Source organism: Calidris pugnax, unplaced genomic scaffold (genome assembly GCF_001431845.1).
Source record: "Calidris pugnax isolate Ruff unplaced genomic scaffold, ASM143184v1 scaffold167, whole genome shotgun sequence".
NCBI lineage: Eukaryota > Metazoa > Chordata > Aves > Charadriiformes > Scolopacidae > Calidris > Calidris pugnax.
This window is the reverse complement of record NW_015091045.1, coordinates 1307228-1332555: the sequence shown is the minus strand read 5'-3', so window position 1 is coordinate 1332555 and position 25328 is coordinate 1307228. Positions and strand designations below refer to the sequence as shown.

The 25328-nt window shown below is 52.1% G+C and overlaps 1 protein-coding gene across 2 annotated transcripts in view; it reads left to right on the top strand.

Annotated features, from left to right (window-relative positions):
• Positions 1 to 10576: 10576 nt before the first annotated feature.
• CRHR1 (corticotropin releasing hormone receptor 1) overlaps positions 10577 to 25328 on the top strand; it is a 30178-nt gene continuing 15426 nt past the window's right edge. Inside the window, exons 1-3 of one of the 2 annotated variants that reach the window (XM_014956465.1) lie at positions 10577 to 10901; positions 12724 to 12730; positions 20189 to 20273. In XM_014956465.1, the coding sequence (XP_014811951.1) occupies positions 10858 to 10901; positions 12724 to 12730; positions 20189 to 20273 (136 nt within the window). In that variant the 5' untranslated portion in view covers positions 10577 to 10857. Of the gene's footprint in view, positions 10906 to 12723; positions 12731 to 20188; positions 20274 to 25328 lie in introns of both variants that reach the window. The other variant, XM_014956467.1, reaches the window with a different exon arrangement.

Here is a 25328-nt window from a genome sequence, read left to right as displayed (position 1 = left end):
TTTTCAAAAGGTTCCCATCTGCCTGCGGTCTGCTCTTCCAGCCTTGCTGGTCTGCTGCTGTCACTCCTTCCCTCTCTCTCAGCTCCCTCCATTGTTTTGTCAGTCCTCCTCCTCCTCCTCCTCCTCCTCCTTCATTTCCCCAAGCTCCCTTCATGCATTCTCAGACCCCATCAGCCGGCACCTCCCAGGGATCCTGCACCCTCCCAGCCAGGCTGGTGGCTGCTGCCCCTGTTTTCTCTGTCCAAACTGGGAAGGAGAAAGGGGAACCTCTGGGAAACCCCAGCTCTTGAAGGCAGGAGCTGAGGAAATGCCAGGCAAGTGTAGTCCCTGCAAGGAAACATCAGTGGGATTGAACACACCAATGTCAGGCAGGACCCTAGAAATAATCCTGGAATGTGTCCTCTTCTCTGCTGGAGGAGGTCGGAGGGATGGAGGTGCCTCAGAGAAGAAGGTTTCTGACCTACATTGCTCCACCAGAGAGCAGGACGCTGTCTTGGATGTGCTGCCTTTGGAGCACACGTGTGAATTTGCTTGAGAGGCACTTCACTGCCCTGGGAAGGGACTGGGTGCAGGAGGCTCCAGCGCTGGCTCAGCATGTTGGCAGCATGACATAAATCACCGCTGCTCTCCTGGCCCATGCTGCTTTGTCTGCAGAGAGTGCAGGACAGGCATTCCCTATAGGTGCACCACGCGGGATAATAAATGTCCGGTCTCTGTCCAGAGGCAGTGACAGATTGGCCATTCATTTAGTCCTGACCTCCTTGCACATGGCACCGTGCTCAGGAGCTGGGGATTCAGCCACGGTGGAAGCTGTTTGGACAAAACTCGGCCAAGGACAAGGACACATCCCTCCTCTTTCAAAAAAGTTTACCTTACTAAGGCATTTCTTGCATCCTTGTTACTTGGCATCTAAGGACACCAAGACCTTAGAGCATCCCTCTGAGGCTGGACCAGGCTCCCATCCTCTTGCAGGGCCCCAGCTGTAAATACCCAGCAGCTCGGTGCACTCATCTAAAACCCCAGCAGTCCAGAAAGGCTTTTACTCTGGTTCCTGCAAGCATGGCTCAGCCCATAGGAGCTAAATGAATCTGTGGAGGACACCCTGACCTGAGATGCTTGTAAACAGGGAGGAGAGGAGCCTCTTGGAAAACCCACTACTTACTTAATTACTGAACCTGCAACCACTAAGGCATTTCTTGCATCCTTGTTACTTGGCATCTAAGGACACCAAGACCTTAGAGCATCCCTCTGAGGCTGGACCAGGCTCCCATCCTCTTGCAGGGCCCCAGCTGTAAATACCCAGCAGCTCGGTGCACTCATCTAAAACCCCAGCAGTCCAGAAAGGCTTTTACTCTGGTTCCTGCAAGCATGGCTCAGCCCATAGGAGCTAAATGAATCTGTGGAGGACACCCTGACCTGAGATGCTTGTAAACAGGGAGGAGAGGAGCCTCTTGGAAAACCCACTACTTAATTACTGAACCTGCAACCGAGCTAAGCTTAAGGAGACAGGGCAGGTGATGTTAAGAGGGCTGGTGTGCTCCAGGGCTGGGATTAGCTGTCAGAAGGATTAACCAGCAGTAGAAATCCCAAGAATGGAGAAGAACCCCCATTGATGTTACTGGAGACCTGGGTGAGCAGCCCGAGCAGCTGTGGCACTCATGGTCTGACCTGCTTCTCCCTGCCCGCTCCCCTGCCTCCTGCTCCGTCGCTAATTTTAGGTTAAAGGCTTTTTATCAGCTGCCAAACCTCCAGCACGCTCCAGGCACTCTGTAAGAACCAAGTCTCCTCCCCGTGGCTTTCCGAAGGGAAATATCTGTGAGGTTTTACGGGTGGCAGAAGTGGCAACTTCCCACAAAGTAGCCTTAGCTCCTGCGATCTGCCCTTGGAAGTGCCCAGGAAAAATATCTCCTGCACCAGAACTTCTCAAAGGGCATTTCTGTGTCTCACTTTACCTGTTTTGGCACCTTCATCTTCAGGGGAGCCACTCACCTGATCTGGAACGAGTCACCCTCACTGATTGGAAGGTCCTGGCTATTAAAAAGACTAAATTTCCAGGTGGTTTATAAATTTAAACAAAAAAAAAAAAAAAAAATCCACTTCTCAGTTCTTACCCTCCTAAATTGGATGCCTTTCGGTCACATTTTCTAGCCTTTGTTTTCCAGTTGTCCTGTTTCAACAGAAGGTGACCATTCCTGCAGGTTCAGGAGCTGGAGCATGAACACAGACCAGTATTTTGGGACTCAAATAGCAGCACAAACACCTCTAGTTTGCCTAGAAAGCAAACAGAGACGGTTCCTTCCCGTGAGGGAAGGATTTGTGGACACGGTGACAACTTCCTTAGCAGCTAGAAAGCTATCCAAGTACAAAGCACTTTGAAAGGCAGCAGCTCGCTTGGGGCAAATTCTGCATTGTGCATCTTGCTGAGCACATCTCCCAGCTGGAGGTAGCTTTGAGCAGACCGGTGTGCTGAAGTGCCAAACTGGAGCCAAAACCTTTCAAAATTAGTTAATTTAGATGTTTATGCTCGAGCTAATGGCAATGTGGAGGCTTTAGCTCTGTTGAGTCATCCCTTGTAGCAACAAAACCTCAAGTAGAAAAACACCCATGAGACCAGGTCCCTGCTCCGGAATGGATGTTGCTGCCTTTCTTTAAAGCTCAAGAGCTGGGATGAAGGACTGTGCCCAGCAGAGCTGAGTGTGGGTTTCATCTGCTCGCAGGTAAAAGTGCTGCAGATGCACCTTCTCCTGGCACACGAACAAAGAGGCAGCTCCAGCTGCTGCCCATCTCCTTCCTGGGCTTAAGACATAAACCTACCGTTATCTGTGCTGCCATCACGGCTGGTTTCTGAGCTGCTTCTCTGGATAATTGGCAAAACACAAGCAGCGAGATTGATTGGAGAATTGAATTAGATGCTGAGGCTGCTTGCTGCACATCCTGACCCTGCTCCGGGGTCCCAGCACCCTGGAGGCTGTCATCTCTGCAGCAGGCAGGAAAAAGCAGGGGAGATGGATGGGGAGAGAGAACGAGCTATAGCAGACATCTGTCAATGCATGTGCAGGGCTCTGCTGCTGGATTCAGTCCTGCTGTATTGCCATGCAGAGGGGTTCTGGGGATGGTGTCCTGTCTTGCTGTTCAGCAAGTGCCGAGCAGCTGGGATATGGCAAGGCAGGGCTGTCCTTCCCCAGGGCACACCTGAACCATGGCGTGGACACACAGTCTGGGGCTGATGATGGGGAATCAGGAGACGAGGCTTTTCTGCAGCCCAGCATCAGCACAGACAGAGCCCGGCCCAAGCTGATTTTTCACTAGTGAGCATCACTCCTGCCAGCAGGCATTCCCTGTTAGCCTGAGGTCAAAAACTCCCCATGCAAAAGCCTGGATGTGAAAGATGCCTCTAACTTTGTACCTGGCTCCATCCCAGATAGCCTAGAACATGCACAGGGGAGCCAGGGGAGTCAGCCTGGAAGGAACAGAGATCTTCTGCAAGTGGGATATGCTGCTTTCGGGGAGGTGAAAAAGGAGGAAAAGCAGGCTTCTCTTCCCTTCTCTTCTCTTCTCTTCTCTTCTCTTCTCTTCTCTTCTCTTCTCTTCTCTTCTCTTCTCTTCTCTTCTCTTCTCTTCTCTTCTCTTCTCTTCTCTTCTCTTCTCTTCTCTCCTCTCCTCTCCTCTCCTCTCCTCTCCTCCTCTCCTTTTAATTTTTCTTCTTCATCCAGCAAAGGGAATGCCCTGCTCCAAAGGCAGCTCTGCCCTGTTATTAAGTGCTCTGCAGAAGCAATTACTGCAGTTGCCACAGCGATGCTCCATGTGCGTGGAGGGAGGCGCAGGCTGCCACGCACGACTTTTCTGTTCACACACGATGGCCCACCACTAAGGGATTCAAGAAAATATGCTGAAGAGGGAAATGCATCCCCATCCAACCTGGATCCCCTTCTTCAGACCAGCTTTGTGATTTCCTCTTTCCCCTTGTAATACACTGCAGTCCTCTGGTTGACCCTCACTCAGTGGTTAATTATTCCTAATGAGGGAGTAATCCTGGTTGAGCAATGATGGAGTAAAACACGCTTGAGAGACACAGTTAGCAAACTGCCAAAGACCTTAAACTCTATGGAATGGAGCATCACAGGTATATTAATAATCTCTGTGCCTCTCATGGACCAAGGGAATTTATAAAACAAGAGAACAGACCAAAAGAAATGCCCAGTATATTACTGTCCTTTTTTATAGTTGCCCAGCTGAAGCAGTGAGGACCTACAGGATCATAGTTAAGGTGTCTGGAGAAAAACATTTGGTGGAAAGAGAATTTTTACCTATGCGGCCAAGTTATCACTCAACTAGTAGGCAAGCTAGCTTTCCCATCACTTCCCACAATAACCACCCCACCTGTACGCAGGCTACGGCTGGAGAAACAGAGAAGGTGGAAAGTTTTTGGACTCATCAAATATCAGGAGATTGTCTGTGAGATTATTGACATTTGGTGGAAAGAGAATTTTTACCTATGCGGCCAAGTTATCACTCAACTAGTAGGCAAGCTAGCTTTCCCATCACTTCCCACAATAACCACCCCACCTGTACGCAGGCTACGGCTGGAGAAACAGAGAAGGTGGAAAGTTTTTGGACTCATCAAATATCAGGAGATTGTCTGTGAGATTATTGTGAAGAAAAGATGCACCAACATCCCCAAACGCACAAATAAAATGGGCTGAAAGGACAGAAAACTGGATGACACTTTGCCAGACTTTTTTTGGCTGCACATACAAACGACTTTGTACCTGCATCATCCACAGTAGCCATGAATTTTTTCCAAGAGCCAACATGGCTCTTGGGCTTAGAAAGATGGAGGAGGACATCTTTGGAGGACACAGTCATGCAGAGTCCATTTCCAGGTTGCATTGCCCTGAAAGCAGATGGAGATGGGGCCTTGAATAAGCCTTGAGCTTTGAAGGGAAACATCCCCACGCCAAAGCCCTTTCCCCACGAGGCTGCCAGTCACCGTCTTGCCAAACAGCGCGGTTGCTACGAGTAACAGCCGGCACCACCTCCAACATATCCACCGTCTGGCTTCCTCCCATCTCCGAGCGCAATGGCCCAAGCGGGCTGGTGTCTTGGCATGAGCCCACCCTCTAATTAAGGCATAAGAGAAGGAAGGGGAAACCTTCAAAGAAATCCCACCAACAGCCCTCACGTGAGAGCTTAAGACTTACCCAAGCAATTTCCTGATCCAAGTCTTCCTCATACCCTTCCTGGTCCGGTCTTGCTCAGCCTCCCAAGTCCACCTGCCCCAAGGGCACCTGGTCACTTCATCTCTGCCCTTTGTGCCACCGGAGAGAGGCCCTTTATAGAATTTTATATTAAGTTTAGATTTTTATTTTATTTTTATTTTGCTGCTTTTTGCTCTCTTGCACCGCGGCCCTGTGCGTCACTCCTTCTGGATTTTATTTGATTGCCTTTTGGAGATGAGGAGATTAATATTTCATCAAATGTACGGGGAATAAATAACCAGATTTGAAAGACATCCAGAGTCTCTCCTGCTTTGACTGGCATTTACGGACCTGATGAGTGGGGAGGTATTTTTGCCACAAGCCATTCCTGAGGAAGTCCCAGTCCTTGCTGTGATCTCTGCAGGATGTTTCCATCACCCACAGCGTGTCCGTGCCCATGATGTTGTGGTCATGCCCAAAGGAAGAGCGTATCGGTTGCGATATGTGCAACACTGTGGATGTGGCCACACCACTGGTGGGTGCCCAGGGGCATGGGCATGTCCCTGCATCACCAGAGCTGCACCAACCATACAACCACACCATGCACATCCATGCAACAGCATCATTTTCATCCACACAACTCTTGTACATCCATTCAACTCCATCAGGTGGGACCCAACATCACCTTGCAAGGGAGGATGGGTCCCTGGGCTGCTAAGGGAGACACGGCCATGGACAGGACAGCTCGGTGCTGGCAGGGCTGTGCATCTCTCTGCCACACGGTGCACAAAAGCAGGGTACTTTCTGCTGCTGGATTGATGGGACCAGCCTCCGGAGTAAAACCACGGAGTTTTTTTCCCTAATCACAAACGGCGGCGTTTTATTTGACCAGAAATGCCAATCTGCTGATCGGCAAATTTCAGTTGACTTAGCTAAAAGCGTTTTGATTGAGGAAAATAATAATTATGACTATTATTATGATTAGTTTAGCGTTCTGCCTTAAGGTTTAATTAGCTGTAAAACAAAAGCTTTTGTGTTTCTGTTCTATTCAAAACTGACACTTCCTCCCAAAAGAAATTTGAAAAATATGACAAGCTATTTTAAGATACTCAGAAATCAAATGAGACGTTCAGTTAGATTCCAGATCTCTGTACATTTCCCAGCTTTCTTGAGTTTGCTTATTTTAATATGCAGTTTCGGGGGTTTTGTGAACCCAGTATCTCCTATTGATGCACACAGTCTGGCACGGGGAGAAGAAAGGGCAGGAGAGAATTATCCATGTACTGAAGGAATCAGTCGTTTGCTGCGTGGAGCAGTGAGTCAGAGCAAAACCCAGCCCAACGCGTGTTTTGGTTGGGTTTTCCTTCTCCCAGGAGGACACTGGTTTCTCTCCTGGCGTGGCTGCATGGACAACTCTGCATCCCCGGCAGGGTTTGACGGGACGAACAGGGGTCTGAAGCATCCAGAGGCCACCCAAGCCTTTCCCAAGGTCTTCAGGACCAAGAAACCTTTCTGCCAGCCGAGTTCTAAGGCAATAACCGTTAAAGGAGGCTGTTGATTGAGTAACAAGCCGTTGGCTTCCCTCCCTGCAACGTATTCAGCGGGTCTGTGGTTTAAGATTTCCTGCTCTTCTTTTCAGAGCAGCCAAAACCTTGCAGGGACGAGGCAGACAGTACAGAGCGGTCAAATATAATGGGGTGACTCAAATTTGGGGCACGATTATATGATGCTGGGACCTGGAATGAGTGAAAACCGGTCCCAGCAACCCCTTTCTTCTGTCAGGCAGAATTTGAGAGCGTGGTCTTCCCCACACTGCAGGTCTAGGAAGAGGGAGAAGGAACACAGGACAGAAAGCCTGAAACTGGATTTTAAAACCAGGGCAAAAAGCAATTCTCCCCGGGAGAAACCTGATGGGTTGGGTTGGGTTTTTTTCACAGCCTGCAGTTGCTAACGCAGCTCCACGTGCTGACAGCCCTTCCTCCACCAAGCGTTGAGCTGAAAAGCATCCTCAGCTTCACTCAATTTACGCAGGAAAGAAACAGTCCTAACGCACCAGCAGGGAAACTGAGGCACACTGTTGAGATCAGCTGTGTTTTCAGCCCAGAAGCCAAAATCCACTCTTCCATCAGCCTGATCTCTATGTCCATGATATCGAGGATTATTTTCTCCCCTGCAGATGTCCTGCTTGGAAGCAAAGCCCCGTGGCCCACACTGTTACTGATGCCCCATGTGGGAAGCAGGGACACGTGTGCCCCATTCCCCCAGTGCAGAGACCAGCCCTGGTCTTGTTCCCATTGTGCAGGACTGACACATGGAGTTGCATGTTTTTCCCAAACAAGGGGAGGGGATGCCTGCAGGGGACAATGTAGGAGCACTGTGGTGGTGTAAGTCACGCAGAGCACACACAGCAGCCTTTGTGGAGCTGCTCAGAAACAGGAGTGTTAACCCATATGCAGTTATATAAAACAATAATAAAAATACACCGAAGGCAGATAAAGTCAGGCTAAATCGCTCCTCTCCCTCCTTCCTGGAGATCCGATATTTCTCTTCATTCTCTTCATTCTCCCCGTCCCTAATACCCATCTCCCACGTTTGTCTCCGCGCCGTACCGAGGAGTTTGAGATTAACCATGACGAATGGACTGATTTCCTTGTCTCAGGGACTGTTTTATTTTTCCTTTGCCACATCTGACAAGTTGCATTTTACTATAAATCCCCTCAATTAGGCCTTTCAAACAGCACTGCAGCCATTTCCCTGATATATGGGGAAGGAATTATCTTCATGTCCCTGGCAACCAATTCCTTGACTAAAAATAGTTGATAATCACTTTTGCTTGCCTCCCCTCACCTTCGCACTTTAGGCACCTGAGAAAGAGCGTGGCCATTGCACGTGCCCCATTTGGTGGCCATGGGCAGACCACGATGGCTAAGGACAATCCCCAGGGTCCCAGCATAGAAACGGGGTCCCCAGTGCTCCCCACTGTGAGGTGTCTCCTGTGCCCTGGGGTGCACAAAGCCCTGAGCAGCCCCCCAAAACCAGAGCTTGGAGCTGTGTCCTGGACCCACGATGCACTCAGTGAATGAGCTGAATCCAGGCTGCTCAAGGGTGTGGGAGATTTCTCAAGCCTTTTTGAAGAAAATTTTGCATTTTCAATTGGGCTTATTGAAGCGAAAGATAAGCCAAGGGTTCTGGACCGTGTCTCATCCCGTCGCTTCTCAGGGGTAGGGATGTTAGGAGACCTAAGAAACAAAGAGCTTCCTGAGTTTACCAGAGCTTTACATATTTTTGAACTTCTTTGCCAGAGCAATGACACAGTTGATTAAATCCAGCTAATGCCGGAAGACTTATGTCTGTGCTGTTTATTCCCTTTAATTACTGGGCCAGGAGCATTTACCCTTTGGGGCCTGGGATGGGTCACTGGTTGCACCCATGTGCTGGAGTGCAGCCCTGGTTGGCCGCTTGTGCCTTGGTCCAGCAGATGCAGGAAGGACCTTGATCACCTCCTGCCCTCTCCCATGCTTCAGAGACAGAAAGCAGCTCAGCAAAGATGGATGGAGGCTTCGGCCATGAATCCATCAAAGGACACTGCCCTCCTATTGATCTGTCTGCAATACACCGTGGTCTGCAGCCATGGAGGCAGAGGCTGTGGTTGGGACAAGGACGGGAGCAAGGTCCAGCACTTCATGAGAGGTTGATGGATACACCAGCATCAGGTAGGGGAAACAGTTTTGGTCCCACCAGGATGGTGACCCCAATAGCAATGTCTTCCATCATCCCCTTCCCAACAGTATACCTTGGCTCTCCTTATTTCCCTAAGGAAATAAGAAAACATAACTTTCTGCCTGGATTTCTGCTGCCAGGCCACCATGGGCAGGTGGAGCCTGGCTCTCTCCCTGGGGTGGGCGCATCAGCCACAGCTGGGACAACCCCCCCACCAAGCTCCAGTTGGGTGCAGAGGGATGCCCTGAGACTGCCCTGGCACAGGGAGCAGGTTTCACCCAGCCAGAGGTTCATCCAGCTCAGAGATGGAACCAAGCCTGGCCATGGCATCCCCAAGGGACATGGGATGTGGGGCACCCCTCCCCAGGAGCCCCTGGTGGAGGATGCCAGGGGACTGTAGGAGGTGAGACAGAGAGGCATGACAGAGACCCTTTATGTCTGAGGGTTAGACACTGGGGGGGGATTTTGTTAGCCAACACCCAAGAGCATCATCCAGACTCCCCTGCATTGGGATGTGGGGCACCCCTCCCCAGGAGCCCAGGGTGGAGGATGCCAGGGGACAGTAGGTGAGACAGAGAGGCATGACAGAGACCCTTTATGTCTGAGGGTTAGGCATCGAAGGGGGGATTTTGTTAGCCAAGACCCAAGAGCATCATCCAGGCTCCCGTGCACCACCCACTGCTGCTCCCCACCCCTCCACTACCCCCCAGACACATGTTCCCCCAGACAGTCTTCCCCTCCTGTCACTTCAAGTCCCCTTGCTCCTGCCCCAGCAGCTCGGTCCCTTCCACCACCCACCCTGTGAGAAAAAACACCCTCCCAGCAGCACCCCAACCTCCTCTGTGACTCAGTTTCCCCCCTTTATGATCAAGTGCCCCCATCACAGCATGGAAGGACCCCATCACGAAACGGTTAGAGTTGGAAGGAACCTTTGAGGTTATCCAGTGCCACCCCCTGCCCTTGGCAGGGACACCTCCCACCACACCAGGTTGCTCCAAGCCCCCTCCAACCTGCCCTTGAACCCCTCCAGGGATGGGGCAGCCACAGCTTCTCTGGGCAACCTGGGCCAGGCTCTCACCACCCTCACACCAAAGTTGTTCTTCCTAATATCTAATCTAAATTTACTGTCTATCCTACATCCACCTGCTCCACATCCCCTTCTTGTCCCAGGAGCATCTCCCTCCCAAGGAATGTCTGTAGCCCTTTGGGATCCCTATGGGAAGGGGAAGGGGGGGCTCACCACCTTCTGTGTTCTCCAGCCAGTTTGCAAAGGGGCTGCAAAGGGTGGCAGGAGGAAGAGAAGCCTCCCCTTCCCCCAGTCCCTCTGCCAGAGCCTTGAAGCCAAATCCCCGAATATATAAACCCTCCCACAAATTGCAGCCCCAAGCCCTTTGCACAGACCCAGGGGACCCCACACCCTCCGCAGGAGAGCCCACAAAATGGGAGTGTGGGGGGCAGAGAGGGGAGAGACTGGTCCAGGGGGAGCTGTGGAGGATTCCCTGGACCGGTGGGAAGTTTCTGCTGCTAAAGATGCTGAGGCTGGGAAGGAGAAAGGAAAAAAAAAAAAATAAAAAAATTAAAATAGAGTTGGAAGGCAGTAGGGAGGTGGAGGAAGGAAAAGGGGAGGAGGAAGAGGAGGAGGGAGAGAAGGGGGGAGTGGGAGGCTGGCGAGGAGGGATGTAGCCCATCGCCAGGCGAGCTGGAAGGTGGGAAGCCGGAGGACCGGCTGCGAGGGAGGTTATAAAAGGCAGGAACGAGTCGCTGAGCAAAGGGGAGGGCGACAGGGACCTGTCCGCCTCCGGGCAGCCCCGCCGGGACCCCGACACGCTCCTTCGCACGGAGCCCAGAGGATTTTATCCCCGACGGCAGAAGGAGCCCAGCGGGAGCAGGGACCGCTGCCAGCCATGCCCCGGAGAGCTGGGCGCAGTGGGAGTTAAGGATGGTGCCCAGCCTACGTCCTGCCCTCCTCCTCCTCCTCCTCCTGCAGGTAAGATGCTTCTAAGTCCTTTTCTGCCTCCCTCCCCATCACCCCTCCGCACCCTGTGCCGCTTGCTTCCTCCGCAATGACTTTTCCGTTTCTTTGAAGGAAGGGAAAAGTAAAGGGAGAAACCGCTACACAAAGGGCCCTCGGGAGAATTCCTCCAGTCCAGGGATGGGGGCTTGGCAAAAGCTCACGATACCCAAAAACTAATAAGGAGGGGGCTGGGGTCTGTGAAGGGATCATTAAATGGGGGGGACTTGCAGCCAGGTCCTCCTGAGCACAGCCCAGCTCTCCCAGCAGCTCCTGCCTCACACCTCCCAGTGAAACCAGCTGCCACCAGTTTCCCTTAGGCTGTTGGGAGGGGGTGGCCACTATGGGGATGTGATGGATGGGGACAACACAAGTGCAATGCCTAATTGTAACCCAAATTGATTTTCTAAAGAAACCTCTCCTTTCCCCCCCGCACCCCCACCCCCACCCGCAAAGCAGAAGACTTTCCTCTCTAAATTGCTTGCTCTGGAACTGGAGCCACTGCTAATTTTGCAGCTCTGCACAAAATGCAAATGCTTTGTCAGAAGCAATATTCCTCCTCCCGGAGGGCTCATCGAGAAAGGAAATGTTCCCAGCCCAAAGCACGTTTAAATCGCAAACCCTGGGGAACCGAGGAGGGGAAAAGGTTTCCACTGAAACCCTGAACGGTGTTTGAACAAACCTAGGTAGGCAGTTAAACAAAATGATCAGGTCTCTGATTAAATCAAAGCCCTGTGCCAAAGAGGGTTAAAAGGAAAAAAAAATAAATAATTTGCCTAGCTCTCTTCAAAATGCTGTCTCAGTGGCCCAGTTGTGACTGCAGAGTTAAGCTGGCAGAAAAAGCGGAGGGTCAGCCCTCCCCGTTAGCACCGTTACCCCGCGGGCTGGTTCCTCACCCTGCATCGCTGGAGGTAGGAGCAGGGAGGAGTATTTAACTGCACCTTTGGGACAGGAAAGTTCTCACCTAAGGGATGAGAAGAGCTGACGTGCGCCCGGTAACCTCCTTGCCAAGTTGGTGTCGCTTTTAAAAGCTCCCCTTCAGAGCAGCTGCTTTCTCCTATAACTACACACCCCTAATCCTGTTTTATAAGAGCTCCTCTGCAGTTATATTCCCCTGTTCAGGTTTTGTTCCCATGTAAGAAATGCAGGTGAGACAGGGCAGGACCTCTTCCCCCCAGCCCAGGTCCTCCCTGGACAATATGTGGGGACGCCCTTGGCAAAGCCACGGAGTTGGCTGAGATGGGGAAAGCCATGATGCCTCCCAATAGCTACTGTGTGAGCAAAAAGTGATCAGAAAAAAAGCTCAACAGCTCCCATCCTCTGCTAAACCTCCTCAGGCTCGGGAGTTTCCCTCGCCACCCCGACATGTCCCTCAAGGGTGGTCTCCTTCTGAGGATGGAGGGCCAAATGCTCAAAAACCTTCCACTTTGAGAGCAAAACCACTCCCGTGGTGGGTCTGGAACCGTGAGGGGGTCATGATAATCAGCCCAAGCAAAGAGAAATCTCTCCCAACCAGCTCCAAAAAGAAATACCTAATCTACAAAACACCCTTTTGCAATCAAACTATCTATTTTTTCTTATAAATATATGCATTTAAAAATCAGACTGTGGTCCAGCACAATCCCAACACTCTCCTGAGGACAGGGCAGGCTAAAAGACAATGAAAGTCCAGCCTCAAGTATGTCTCTACAGCCGGGAGCACCCACAGCAGCGTCCAGCACAGACCTGCCTCCATCTACCTCCAAAATAGACCTCACCAGGGGAGAATCTCCCCTGCTCGGGCAGGTTTTGAAGCCTGCAGGTCCCTGGGGTGCCACCGTTAAGGTGTTCCCCAAGCATCTGGCCAGCAGCTCCAGTTCAGCATCCATTTGCCCACCTTGCTTTGCTGGGTAGACATCCCTTGGGGTGGTCGGACAGACAGATCAGCAGCCAAACTTGCTGCAAAACGTTCTCTGGCACCCTGCAAGGTATTTCAACAAACTAAACAAGTGGTTGAAAAGAAACAGTTCACCTGCAGCTTTGTCAGGAACTGATGACATTTCTGGGGCTGATAAAACTGTTTGCAAATGCATTTTCTGAAAAAAAAAAACCAAAACAACCCAGGGTTTGATGCTGGGGGTGGGGTGGTTTCCTCTCGCCCTCAATCGGCTCCAGCAGCAATAAGCCCAAAAACCAGCCCCTTGCCCCTTCGCTGCTCAAACCCTTGCGTAAGACACGGAGCTGCAGTAGCAGGACACGCTGACCCTGGGGATCTCTTCCAGTCCTCGCTTTCCTTAAAAGCCAGAGTTGATTCAGTGTGTATGAAATCATCCGGGTGGTTTCGCATCTCCTAGTGAAGAAGTGAATGGAAATGGCACAGCCTGTTCCCAGAATAGCTGCTCTCTCGCCATAGGATGAATATATAGAAATACGATGAGAATAGCCTACACAGCCGGCTCAGCCCTGCCCTGAAATACAGCTCTGCTCACCAGAAATCCTGCGCAGGGCTGGCCCAGAAGTTTGTTGTGAGCGACAAGCTCGAGCTGAGGTCCCAGTCTGCAGCATTTAGAGAGGTTGCGTCCACGGTTTTATCTTGGAGAACAGTATTTGGACCCAAAGGAAAGCACAAATCATTAGCATGGGGTTCCCTCAACGAACCGAGCCCAGGAGCCGTTGTCCAACGCTTGAGAGCTGTCACTCATGAGCGGGTGGCTTTTTCTGAAGATGGCATAACATTCCCAGAGGCCCATCTGTTGTTTTTCTTTTTTTTCCCTAACCATATTTTGAGCTAATAGAAGAGACCCTCCTTCTCTGCAGTGTCCTGCTTTATCAATGAGTCACCCACCCAGAAGCAATCGCCTCCGTTCAGATGGCAGAGGGCAGAGGGTGATGGTCTTTTGCAGATCATAGTCCCTCTTCCACCCTGAAATCCTGTACTATTTGCCCTGGAAAGGCAATGGCAGACGCAGCTTTGGTGTGGGCAAGGCTTCCCTAGCTGTGAATGCAGATAAACTGGAGGAAAATTAAAGGTGAATTAAATGGGAGATGTTCATCCCAAAGTATCACCCTAAAAAGGTGGTGGGTGAAGGAGGGAGCTTGGTGTAGCCAAGATGTGGGGCTTGGGAGGCAGCTGGGGAAAACAAATCTCCAACCCCAAAATGAAAATATTTGTGAATACACACGGGTCCCCGTATGTACAATCTGCAGGAGAGTTTAATACAACCACTTTGGTAAAACAGCCCTCCCCTGTGCTTGTGTCCATCGCTCCAACTCTTCTTCAGCAGCCTTTGCTCTGGCAAAAAAATTGGATGCCATAGGAGCCACTTTGATTCACAGCGTCCCCTTCCCCAGCATGTCTGTGCCTTCAGCTTCCAACATCCGAATGCAATTATTCTCTTTTTTCCACCTATCCCCAAAAATCCATGCCCCTTTTGATAGATAAGTCAGAATTATTCATGGCAAGTGAGAGAGACCAGAGCTTAATCCAGAAAAAAACCTTTAATTGCTCATAAATCAGGTTTTACAGGGCATTCGGTTAGCCCTGATTGATATTCTTTTGTTAGGATCTGCATCCAGCACGCTCACAGAGCGACTCCAAACAGAATAAATACTCACACCAAAGCCCCTGTCAGCGCACGACAGGGGTTGGCCCTCTAATATGGCTAAATTCATAAATTCACAGATTTTAATGCCAGATGGAGGCGTTCTCGCTGCCTGCTCTTCCCCCCTGAGTAACATCAGCCACAGAAAATCCCCCCGTGGTTCTTGCTTTGAGCCTCGTTCCGCTGCCTGCGCTTTGCCTTGATGCCTCGATGCGAGCAGGGCTTCTGATGTGGCTTTGCAGAAAAGCAAGTGGAGGAGCACCAGGAGGGGGGGTTGTCAGTGAAACGGGGGTCTCAGAGGAACCCCGAGCTCAGGGTTAAGGTAGGGGGTTGTAGGGAGAATCCTTCATGGGCAAGATGCTCCCTGAGGGTCTCACTCGTGGCCCTGGGGGTCTCATTCGTGGCTTGGGCTGGGGGTGGGAGTTATCCAGGTGAAAGCCCTCAAGGTGGAGGTGGTGAGAAGCTCCCCAGCTACAGAAGACAATGTCTGGAAGTCAAAGGAGACAAGGGCAAAGGGATGCACCCAGAAGAGCGAAGGCAGAGGACAGGGAGGGCTGGGCAGCAGAGGCTGGAGGTGCCCTGGCCACCTCCAAGCCCATTGGAAGGGGCAGCTCTTTTGGTCAGGCTTTTCAGAGCCACCTCCACCCTATGGTTGGGATGTTGGCAAGATGTGCTGCTCCGTGCCCTCCCTTCAAGCACCGCGGATGTTGCTCTGCCATCCGAGGTTGGCATCCAGCTCTTTTAACATTCCCTGTATTTAACACCCGGAGTCTGGCACCTTTTTCTGCAGGCTCAGGGCCAAGAGCAGGCTCAATCCCAGCCTGATGCCCCGGGGAACCCCAGTGAAGGTCCAGGGCAGAGACTGTGCTCAGCCCTTCCCCGCTCCGTGTGTCCCAGGAGGTTTTTCTTCTTGCCCATCAAGTGTCTCAGGAGGCAGCGAGCCCAGCCAAGCCGGTGAGCAGAAGTGATGGGTGAAAAAGGTCCCTACAGCAGGGATGACTCCAGGGTGGCTGGTGTTGACCACCCTCCCAGGAAGGTCTTGGTGGCCATCACCATCCCTTGCTCCCCCTGACCTCTCCAGCTCTGTGCAAAGCCACTGCTTCGTCCCGCTAATCACTCCACTCTCCAATTACAGCCCTCTCGGCGGTGGAAAACCCAGGCCCCATCTTAAATTGCTAATTAGGCTACGAGCCATCTATCTCACTGCTCAGAGCTGTCAGCCCTTCCTGCCACGCAGATCCGATCTTGTTTGAGGCAATGAGATATCGAGGGGGGACAAGCCTGTCCCTGGGTAGTACGGTGCAGGGGGGGGCGATGCTTGACTCGGATGTGAATATATTAATTAATATCTGTGGATTGCTTTGGAGAGGGAAAGCACTGCAGGGGGACATTAATTCCTAATTGTTATTAATTGGATTTTGCTGCTAGGTCAGCGGCGGGTCACAGAGACTGACGCCGTGTGTGTGTGTGTGTGATTTTGCTGCTCACACCCACACCAGCAATGAGACCCCCACAGCCTCCTCATGCCCGGGAGCTGACACTGTCCCAGCCCGTTGTGCCTCATCTCCTGGCCCAGGGGACCTGCCACCCTGTGTCCATCACAAAGAATGGCTCCGAAAAAGCCAGTGGCATCACAGCAGGACACGTCTGGTGGGTCCAGCAAGGAGTAACAAGCTCCATGTGGTGCAGCACAGCCTGAGTAAATGGTACTTCACCTTGAGTACTGTGTCCAGTTTTGGGCCCCCTACCATAGAAAAGACATTGAGGTGCTGGAGCGGGTCCAGAGAAGGGCGACAAAGATGGTGAGGGGTCTGGAGAATAAGTCTTATGAGGAGAGGCTGAGGGAACTGGGGTTGTTCAGCCTGGAGAAGAGGAGACTGAGGGGAGACCTTATTGCTCTCTCCAACTCCCTGAAAGGAGGGTGTAGAGAGGTGGGGGTCGGTCTCTTTTCTCCAGTCACAGGCGACAGGACAAGAGGAAATGGCCTCAAGTTGTGCCAGGGGAGGTTCAGGCTGGATATTAGGAAAAATTTTTTCACTGAAAGGGTTATCAGACATTGGAATGGGCTGCCCAGGGAGGTGGTTGAGGCACCATCCCTGGAGGTGTTTAAAAGACGGGTTGATGTAGTGCTGGGAGGTCTGGTTTAGTGATGATGCTCCTTGTTTGTTGTGTGGGTGTCTATTTTTGTCAGTCAGGTTGACGGTTGGACAAGATGATCTTTAAGGTCCCTTCCAACCTAGAAGATTCTGTGATACTCTGTGCCTCAGTTTCCCTGCTGGGACTTGGAGGGCAGTGGGACACTGACTACAGCTGGTGTGGGGGATGCAGCAAACACTGGAGCAGCCTCAGGTTTTGGTGTGTGAGCCGTGCAGCGAGGGCTGAAGGGGTTGGTTGGTCCTTCTGCAGGGAATGTGGGGGTGAAAGGCAGGAGTGAGGTCAACCCAGTCCCACCATCATCTGTGGTGGGGCCTCCCTGTGTGCAAATCAAAGATGTTAGCAGAGCCTAGAAGGGAGCCGGGCGAATGTGGAGGCAACAGTAGTGGAGCCATTGGGAGCTCCTGATGGGGGAGAAGCTGCTGCCAGCGTGGAGCCTCATGGGGCCCGTGCAGCTCCCAGCAGAACCATCATCCCCGTGGGAGTAAGTCCCCGGGCTGGCCAGGACCTCTGTGTGAAGTGGCTGCTTCTAGAAAAGCAGATTGCTCTCTTTCCCCGTCCAGCTGAACGCTCAGCTGAAGCTCTCCGGGATTTTGGCAGTCTGAGAGAGGTCATGGAGGTGTCCTTCACCGCAGAGCATGATTTTTCCATAACCTAATCAAAGCAGGGCCAGGAGGGCAGAGGGACACGGCTCCTCTCTGGCCCGGGCACGACCCACCGCCGTTTCGGGGCTGTTGAGGCGTGTTTGGCTCCAGCCCAGCCAGGCTGGGACCTGCTGGGTGCCATGTGGCATCTTACGGCAGCGATGCCCTGGGAGGCGAAGCTCTTCAAGGACAGAGCTTTGACCTGTTCTCTCTGCAAAGCCTGGGGAGGGGTCCAAGTAACCTGCAAAGGGCAAAAGAGATGAGAGCCCGACCGTCGGGGTACCAGCTGAGGATGCTTTTGGCTTGTGCAAATCCACCTACAGCTGCCGCCTTCCCCAGCTTATTCTCCTCAAGCTGGGGCTGAAGGGAGCAGGTAAAAAACCTCTGCCTCTGTCAAGAGCATCGGCCACATCGCAGTGAGACGAGACTCAGAGCCTGGTAAAAAAGGTGTTAGGGTTTGGTGTGTTTGGGGGGAACGTCTTTTTTCCTTTCTTCCTTCCTTCCGTAGCTGTTTCAGCTCATTTACAAAGCCTGCAAAGTGCCAGGGACTGCACTCCATCCATTCCCCCCTCTAAATGTAGCTTGGTCCATGTTGCTGCTCCGTGCCAAGACCTCTCCCTGTGTCTGGAAGGAGAACGGGCACTGCCAGGCTGGAGCAGGCTGCCTTCCCCAGCTTATTCTCCTCAAGCTGGGGCTGAAGGGAGCAGGTAAAAAACCTCTGCCTCTATCAAGAGCATCGGCCACATCGCAGTGAGACGAGACTCAGAGCCTGGTAAAAAAGGTGTTAGGGTTTGGTGTGTTTGGGGGGAACGTCTTTTTTCCTTTCTTCCTTCCTTCCGTAGCTGTTTCAGCTCATTTACAAAGCCTGCAAAGTGCCAGGGACTGCACTCCATCCATTCCCCCCTCTAAATGTAGCTTGGTCCATGTTGCTGCTCCGTGCCAAGACCTCTCCCTGTGTCTGGAAGGAGAACGGGCACTGCCAGGCTGGAGCAGGCTGCGATTAGGAGAAACTCATCCAATTAACACTTGAGAGCCCGTTCAGGTAGGAAAACCCTCCCGGCCCCTGTTGGGAGGAAACCTTTAGTCTCAGCTACTCATGCAAAGAGCCACCAGGTCCAGTGGGCACCAGCACGGAGGGGAGCTGACCCCACTACACCTCGAGGAAACCTTTAATCTCATCTACTCGTGCAAAGAGCCACCAGGTCCAATGGGCACAGAGGGGAGCTGACCCTGCTACACCTTGCTTTCCCCATGTCTGGAGTTTGGGTGGTCTCAGCTTTCAGTAAAGAGACCCAGGAGGTGCCTGGTTCCTGCAGGACCAGCACAATAGGAGCTCCATGAAGCGCCCGTGTTTGGGGCAGGGTTCTGCTACCGGCTCCCCTGTGCCATCTGGAGCAGTCATAACAAGGAAGCTATTCTCAGCTCCATTTATACGTCTGCCTGACATCTCTCTCGCTGTCAAAACCAGCTTTCCAAGGCAGTAAATAGTTGTTTGGAAAAGAGCAAGTGGGTGCTGAGCTTGTCTCCGTGTCTGAATAAATCCTGCTAATGCTTTGGTAAGGCGCGGGGGATTGCTGAGCGTGCCAGCAAGAGCAGCCAGTGTTTATATGGCTAAAGGGCAAGAGAAGGACCATCTTCTCCCTACCCAGAGCAGTTTTGAGGGTAAATGGCTCTTGGGAAGCCCATCAGGCACCAGGGACCAGTCTGGCTGGAGGGGAAGGTGGAGGTTGTTCATTGTATTGGCTCAGCACAGGTTGGGGTCTGAGCCCACCACTCTGAGAGCTGGGAGCTCCCTCGCAAGCAGAGGAGGCTGCAGCCTTCCTGCCTCCAGGCTTAGGTTTGAGCCCCCCAGGGGATCTGTATGTGCTTGTATTTCGGTGCACAGCTCTGCCGTTCAGTCAGTCAGCAGCGAGCTTTCCTCCAAGGGGATCAGGGGATCAGCCCGTGTCACCATGTCACCCATCTCGGAGCCAGAGGAGAAAGCGGGCAGCTGCTCTGGTAGAAATCTGTGCGTTTTGCAAAACAGCAGGTCCCCTCCTTCCCCCATCTGCCTCCCTGGTGAGCATTGGGTCTCACTGCGTTATCCCTCTGCTGCTTTCCACTTGCAATTGCCTTTCTCCGTTGTAGTTTCCCCAAACTCCTGCAAAGGCACAATAATTCAGTAGTAGCTTTTTTTCCAAAATAGCTCCCCGTGCAGACAGAGTCGATGGTTTTCACCAGCAGCAGAGCTGCAGAGCCAGCCAGGAGCTGCTCCGGAGAAGGGATGGGATAGATCCTGGTCAAAGCTTCCCAATGCAATGGGAATGGCAGTGTTTGCAGACAAGCCCTTCTCCTGAAAAAAAAGGCTTTAGCCGGACTCAGTTGACTGTGGATCAGATCTCCTTAAGGATGTGTATTAACATCTTCCCACTGACAGCTTACAAGGCTGTGATTTTAATAAGGTATTGAAAATCTGAGCGTGGTGTCAGGCTCATCATGTTTCCCCTGTCTGCTCTCAGGATGCAAAGATGCTAAAACTAAAAGTGTTGATTAAATTGCTAAATAGCAAAAGCTCCGTGGCCTGGCAGGGGTTGGGCAGGGCTGCAGTAGGGTTTGCCGAGGGGGATATTTGGGGCAGGAGAGGATCGGTGGGTAGGAAACAGAGCAGAGAGCATCAATCTCACAGCCCCAGGCTGGAGAAGCCCAGCTCCTTTGGGCGGGGAAACCCATTCTGCAAATGGGTACGAGTCCATTGTACAGATTTTGGGGGTGGCATCCACCGAGACATGGACAAGCTCAGATGTGAGCCACCCGCTGCCACATCCAAGGAGGGAAGGGGGGCTGGGGAAGTGGTGTATTGCATATATAACCCTGCCTGTGGTCTGCTCTCTCCCTGCCCAGGCGTTTCTCCTCTGGGACAGCCCGGTCGCAGCCTCCATCCAAGAGCAGTACTGCGAGAGCCTGACGCCTGTCACCAACCACACGGGTGAGTGTCCTGCATCCCCAGCCCACCCTCACCATCCTCACAGGACCCCGGTGGCAGGGGTGGCTGGAAGAGGGGGTAAAGGGGTGTCTCTGGGCTGATCTGCAGCTGCCCGGCTCCTTTTTGGGGGGAGGTGGGGTGTGCTGAGGCTGTGTTCCAGCCCCGTGCTGGCTGCTCCAGCAGCCTCTTTGGAGGGTGACAGTTGAGGCAGATAGAAGATGCAGAGCTCAGGAGAGCTAAAAATAGAGAAAATAGATGTCTGTTGGGCTGGATTCAAGGGGGAGGTGGGCAAAGAGACATCTGCCTGACCACTGCTCCCATGCTGCCCTTTCTTTGCTGTGCCCAGGGACACCAGGACCTTTATCCCCTGTGTCCACCCCCCTGCCCACGGGTGACAACTGGAGGTATTGACTTTCTGCAGGGACTATGTCACCTGTCCTCAGGGTTCAGCTGCCCTCCATCCCCCAGCACTCCTCGATGTGCACCGTTGAGCACTTTGGGAGGCCACCAGACACGAGGAGCCTCTAGGGACATGTCCACGGCCAGGGCTGGCTCATCTGAGCTGGATGAGACCAGCAGGCTCATAGGCTTCTCACTCCTGCTCAACACCCATACGTGGGTTTGCATCCAACCGGGTCAGACCCACGATGTGTTTGTGCCAAAACCAGCTTTTAGCCTATATTCAAGACGTGACTTGGATGTCACCTCGGCAGTGACAGGTCTGGTTCAGTGACGGGCTTTGAGAGCGGAAAGGTGGCTGAGGGAGAGGACCTCACAGGGACAAGGAGAAAAGTCCTCCCCGGCTCAGGGATGCCGCAGAGTTCATTTTCCCATGATTGAATGAAGACCAGGGCAGGCACCCAGCAGTTGCCCAGCTTGCCCCGGTCCCTGCTGCTCGGAGCAGCTCTCTCCATCAGGGTGACGGATGGCTGTGGAAGCCCGGCGCTGACAGATGGCTCCCATTAACAGCAGCATTAAAAACTCCTTCTTAAAAAATTACAACTTGGCACCAGCTGATTCAGTGCCTGGCCGATCGGCGGAGCCCAGGGCTCACAGCCCTGCAAGGAGCATCCCCAGGGCACCTCCAGGCAGAGGCAGAAAGCTGAGGGAAAGCAAGGCTGCCAGTGGCAATGGAATTGCTCGTGTGTCTGTCCTGGGCACAGTGCAGATGAGCAACCTGGTCATCACTCATGTGCTTTGCTCCCTGAAGGTTTCCTCACTCTGCTCATCAAGGGGGTTGTCCTTGGCCATGTTAGGCTGTGATAAATGGCATTTATCTTCTTCTTCCCTGGTGCAACATGAGCCCAGCTCCGTGGGCGCTGACCCATAGAAGCACTGGCCAAGCACCACAGGGACTTTCTGTGATGCCCAGACCAGACTGTGACACGACCCAGGGTCCCAGAGCCTCCTTGTGCCCAGCTCATGGCCTTTGCCACCCACTGCTGAAACCCCCTGATCCCAAGGGAGAGGGCAGAGAGGGGGGACAATTTCTGCCATGGCTTTCCTGATGGATGTGCCCTGCAATCTCCGCCACCCTCAAGCAGTGGGTGCTGCTTGCTGCAAGGATCAGGCTTTGCTCTGTAGGGATTTATTAGCATGAGTCCAAGCAGGATTTAGTGTGCCTCAGTGCCCTTCACCCTGGGACAGGGGAGCACAACATGTCAGGCTTCAGCTTTGCAAAATCTCCAGTGCCTCCAGGCATCCGACCTGTCATCCCTGAGTAACTCATTAATTTGGGATGGGGCTGGCACATGTGAGAGCCGCTTCCAGCTCCGGGAGGGGACTTGGAACAAGAGGTAGAGATGAAACTAATTGTCTTCTGTCTGCTGCTTGGCAAGTGGAGCTCAGCGCCAGCCCTCATCCTTGGGGTCTGTTTAAACCCTGCCTGATTCAGGCAGCGATTCCTAGGGAGGGATATTTACAAAACTGCAAACTTTGTTTGGAGGCTATTTAACATGGAGAGCTGTTAGGATGACGCTAATGAGAATTGCAGCGAGGCCGTGAGACTTAATTTGTTAATGCCTGCATAACCCCTGGGAAATGGCACATGCCAACAACACGAGCCCCAGCGGTCCCCCGGCGCCTGGCTCAGCAGGGCATCGGCTGGATGCGTGGCAGGGTCCTGCCTTGTGCCCGTGTGCAGCATCCCCCCTCTGAAACGCAGCCCAGCGTGGGTTTTCCTCCTCTCTCAGGTCACCAGTCCCTTCATTATTATTATCTCACACTTTTTAATGAGGATGCCTGGCTGGACAGTGATACCGCCAGGGTGCCAGCACTCTCCGAGGCACATGCACTGAGCTTGAAAGATCTCTGCTCACTGAAGTGCGGTGGAAAGAGACCCGGGGTGATGCTCACCAGACTCATGGGGTGCAGGCATTGCAAATCCTCATCCCTGGAAGTGGAGAGCTGAGCCCTGCAGAGCTCCCTTGCCCTGGACTGTTATCAACATTGATATACCCATCTTCATCTAGGCATGTTGTCCCCAACACAGGGCAATGTCCCTTGGTGTTCAGGCTCCCTGCGCAGGTGTGATGGTCCAACCTGGTATTTTAGGGACACATCAGAAATACCTCTCCATGAACCCCCGATTCTGGCCGGTGTTGGGACACATGGGCATCCACACACACTTGGCCACTCCATCAGAAAGGCTGCTTTCCTCAGCAGCAGTGAATATTTTCTCCTCCAGGCAGAGAATGTATTTTCTCCACCACTTGAGGTCAATGTGGTGCATTGGGAAAGTCCGGTCAGCTGCACACCCAAATGCCTGGAAGCCAAGAAATTCCCAGATAAAGCTTGCAAAGGAATGCAGCGAGGATCAGCACCCCATGTCCAGGGTGGATATGTGCCTGTCCCAAGGGCTCCCAGCCTACAGATTGCTTCAGACCCCAGATTTGTCAGACTGATGATTTCAGCTCCCCGGGGTCTGTGCACAGCTGCTCCTCTCCTCACCCTGCCATGAAGCCCATCAGGGAGGGACAAGGTCATTTCACCCATCGGGGCAAAGCGTCTCCCAGCAGATGCAGGACTACGTCCCATCAGGGCACTTCCCTGAGGAAGGAAGGGGGAATCCGAGCAGATGGGAAAGCCTCTTCCTAATTAATAGATGAGACTTTTCCAAAGCAGCCCAAGCAGAAAGCACTCAAGCAGAGTGAGCTCAGAGAGCTTGAGGAGTTGTTTCACCATTCATAGCATTCAAGCTTGGATCAGCCCAAAGAGTTGGCACCCAATTGCTAATACCCCTAGCTGGTCCTGGCTGCACGACTCACTCCTTTAAGCTATTAAACTGTTATCACAATAAATTGTTTTCCTCAGTCCTGTGTGTGTGCTCAGGAGAGAGAGGGGTGTACAGCTGATTCCTTTGCAGGAGAGAATTCTTCCTGCCATGTAAGTTCACCTAAAGCAAAGAAAAATAACACCGAAGCTAGGCAGAACTGAATTAGAAATGTTTTTTTTAAAAAACAAACAAACAAACAAAAAACTGGAGGGTTTTTCAAGGAGGGGAATGGAGCGTAGCTTTGCATTTCAATAAAGAAAATCAAGTTGGTCCAGATATAGCAAAAGCCTCTGGCTGAGAAGCACAGGGGAGCAGGGAGCGATGAGAGCATTTCCTTCGCGGGCACTTTATCAGGCAGGTTTGGAAACACGTTTCACAGCGGGTGACAGTTTGACCAAGAGACTTTCCACCCGCTCCAGCTCAGCTCCCCGAACCGCTGACGCTGCTCCAGCCATCCCTTCTCCTGCCGCCGCTGTTTCATTCACCCACTGACTCCCCGGGGGAGAGACTCGAATTGAAATTCATAAAGGTCAAATTAACAACATCAGCGCTTCTTTTCCCTTCAGCCTCGCTGGCATCTCTCCCACCAAGTCAGAAATACTAATAAAGGAGCTGAGCAGGGGCTAAAGAGGCAACGATGAGTCCTGGCAGGGACTTGGCGCCGAGGGAGAGCAGTGATACTGGGGCAGGTTTGGGAACCGTAGAATTTGAACTCATCTATATGGAAAAATCACAATGTTTTAGGTGTCTACCTGTATCGATAAAGCCATTTTGCTCCATCATCTAGGAAACAGGGATGTCAATAGAAGCTTGCTTATATTCATAGATTTCGTTGTAGTGGAGGAGGGATGAAGGTGAGGAGATTTTCTGGTAGGAAACAGTGTCCTGGCACATCTCAGCGTGAGCGGCAGCTACAGCAGTTAAACTGCACTTTGGACTGGATGCAGTAAAATCATTGCCAGCCACTCTGCTCAGTTGTAGCCAAACTAGAAGTCTTCGCTAGGAAAACTCTGCCAGCGAGGGATTATACTGCTTTGCTCACCCACCAGCAAACCCCGGGTGATACCAGGGAATAAACCACTTGCTGCTACTGTTGGTAATAACAGAATTCCAACCACTCTATGGGTCATATCAGGAAAACAACACATACCCCAAACCCAGCCCACTACATTATGCATTCAATAAATATATATGCTGTACATGGATCAGTCATAAGTGACAACACTGAGCAGATGCATCAAATACCAATGGCAGAAGCTACTTTTGATGCCTCTTATTTATTCTTCTCCAGAATAGCAGCAAAGACCCCAGGGGACAGTCAGTGATGGTGAATAGCAACAGCCGAAAATTCATTACAAAGGCTCTTTGCTATCATAACACTTAATTAGCCTGTGTAATTATTTTACATTGAGGATCATGGAACTTGAATGCTTGGGAGTATTGCTGGGGATTTTTTAAGAACTGGCCTCTTACTAAGATAAATAAAATATCCAAGGCCACTGAAAGCAGTGCTGGAGGTGGGCTGTGAGCAAGGATCTAAGTATTTTGAGACAACAACAGTTACTCCCAGCCCTATTGAGTACCCAAGCCTGACTCAGAGAGGAGGCAAGCAGCTCCACCACCCCAATTTTAACCCCATGTTAACACAGGTTGTCCCCCAGTGCCACTTCCCTCTATGCCTTAAGGTGCTACTCAAGCGTTTAGCACCTGAGTGACTCCACAGCTGGGATCGAACTGCCCCTCCTTGGCACATCAGTGGCTTGAAATAAGAACATCCTCCCAAA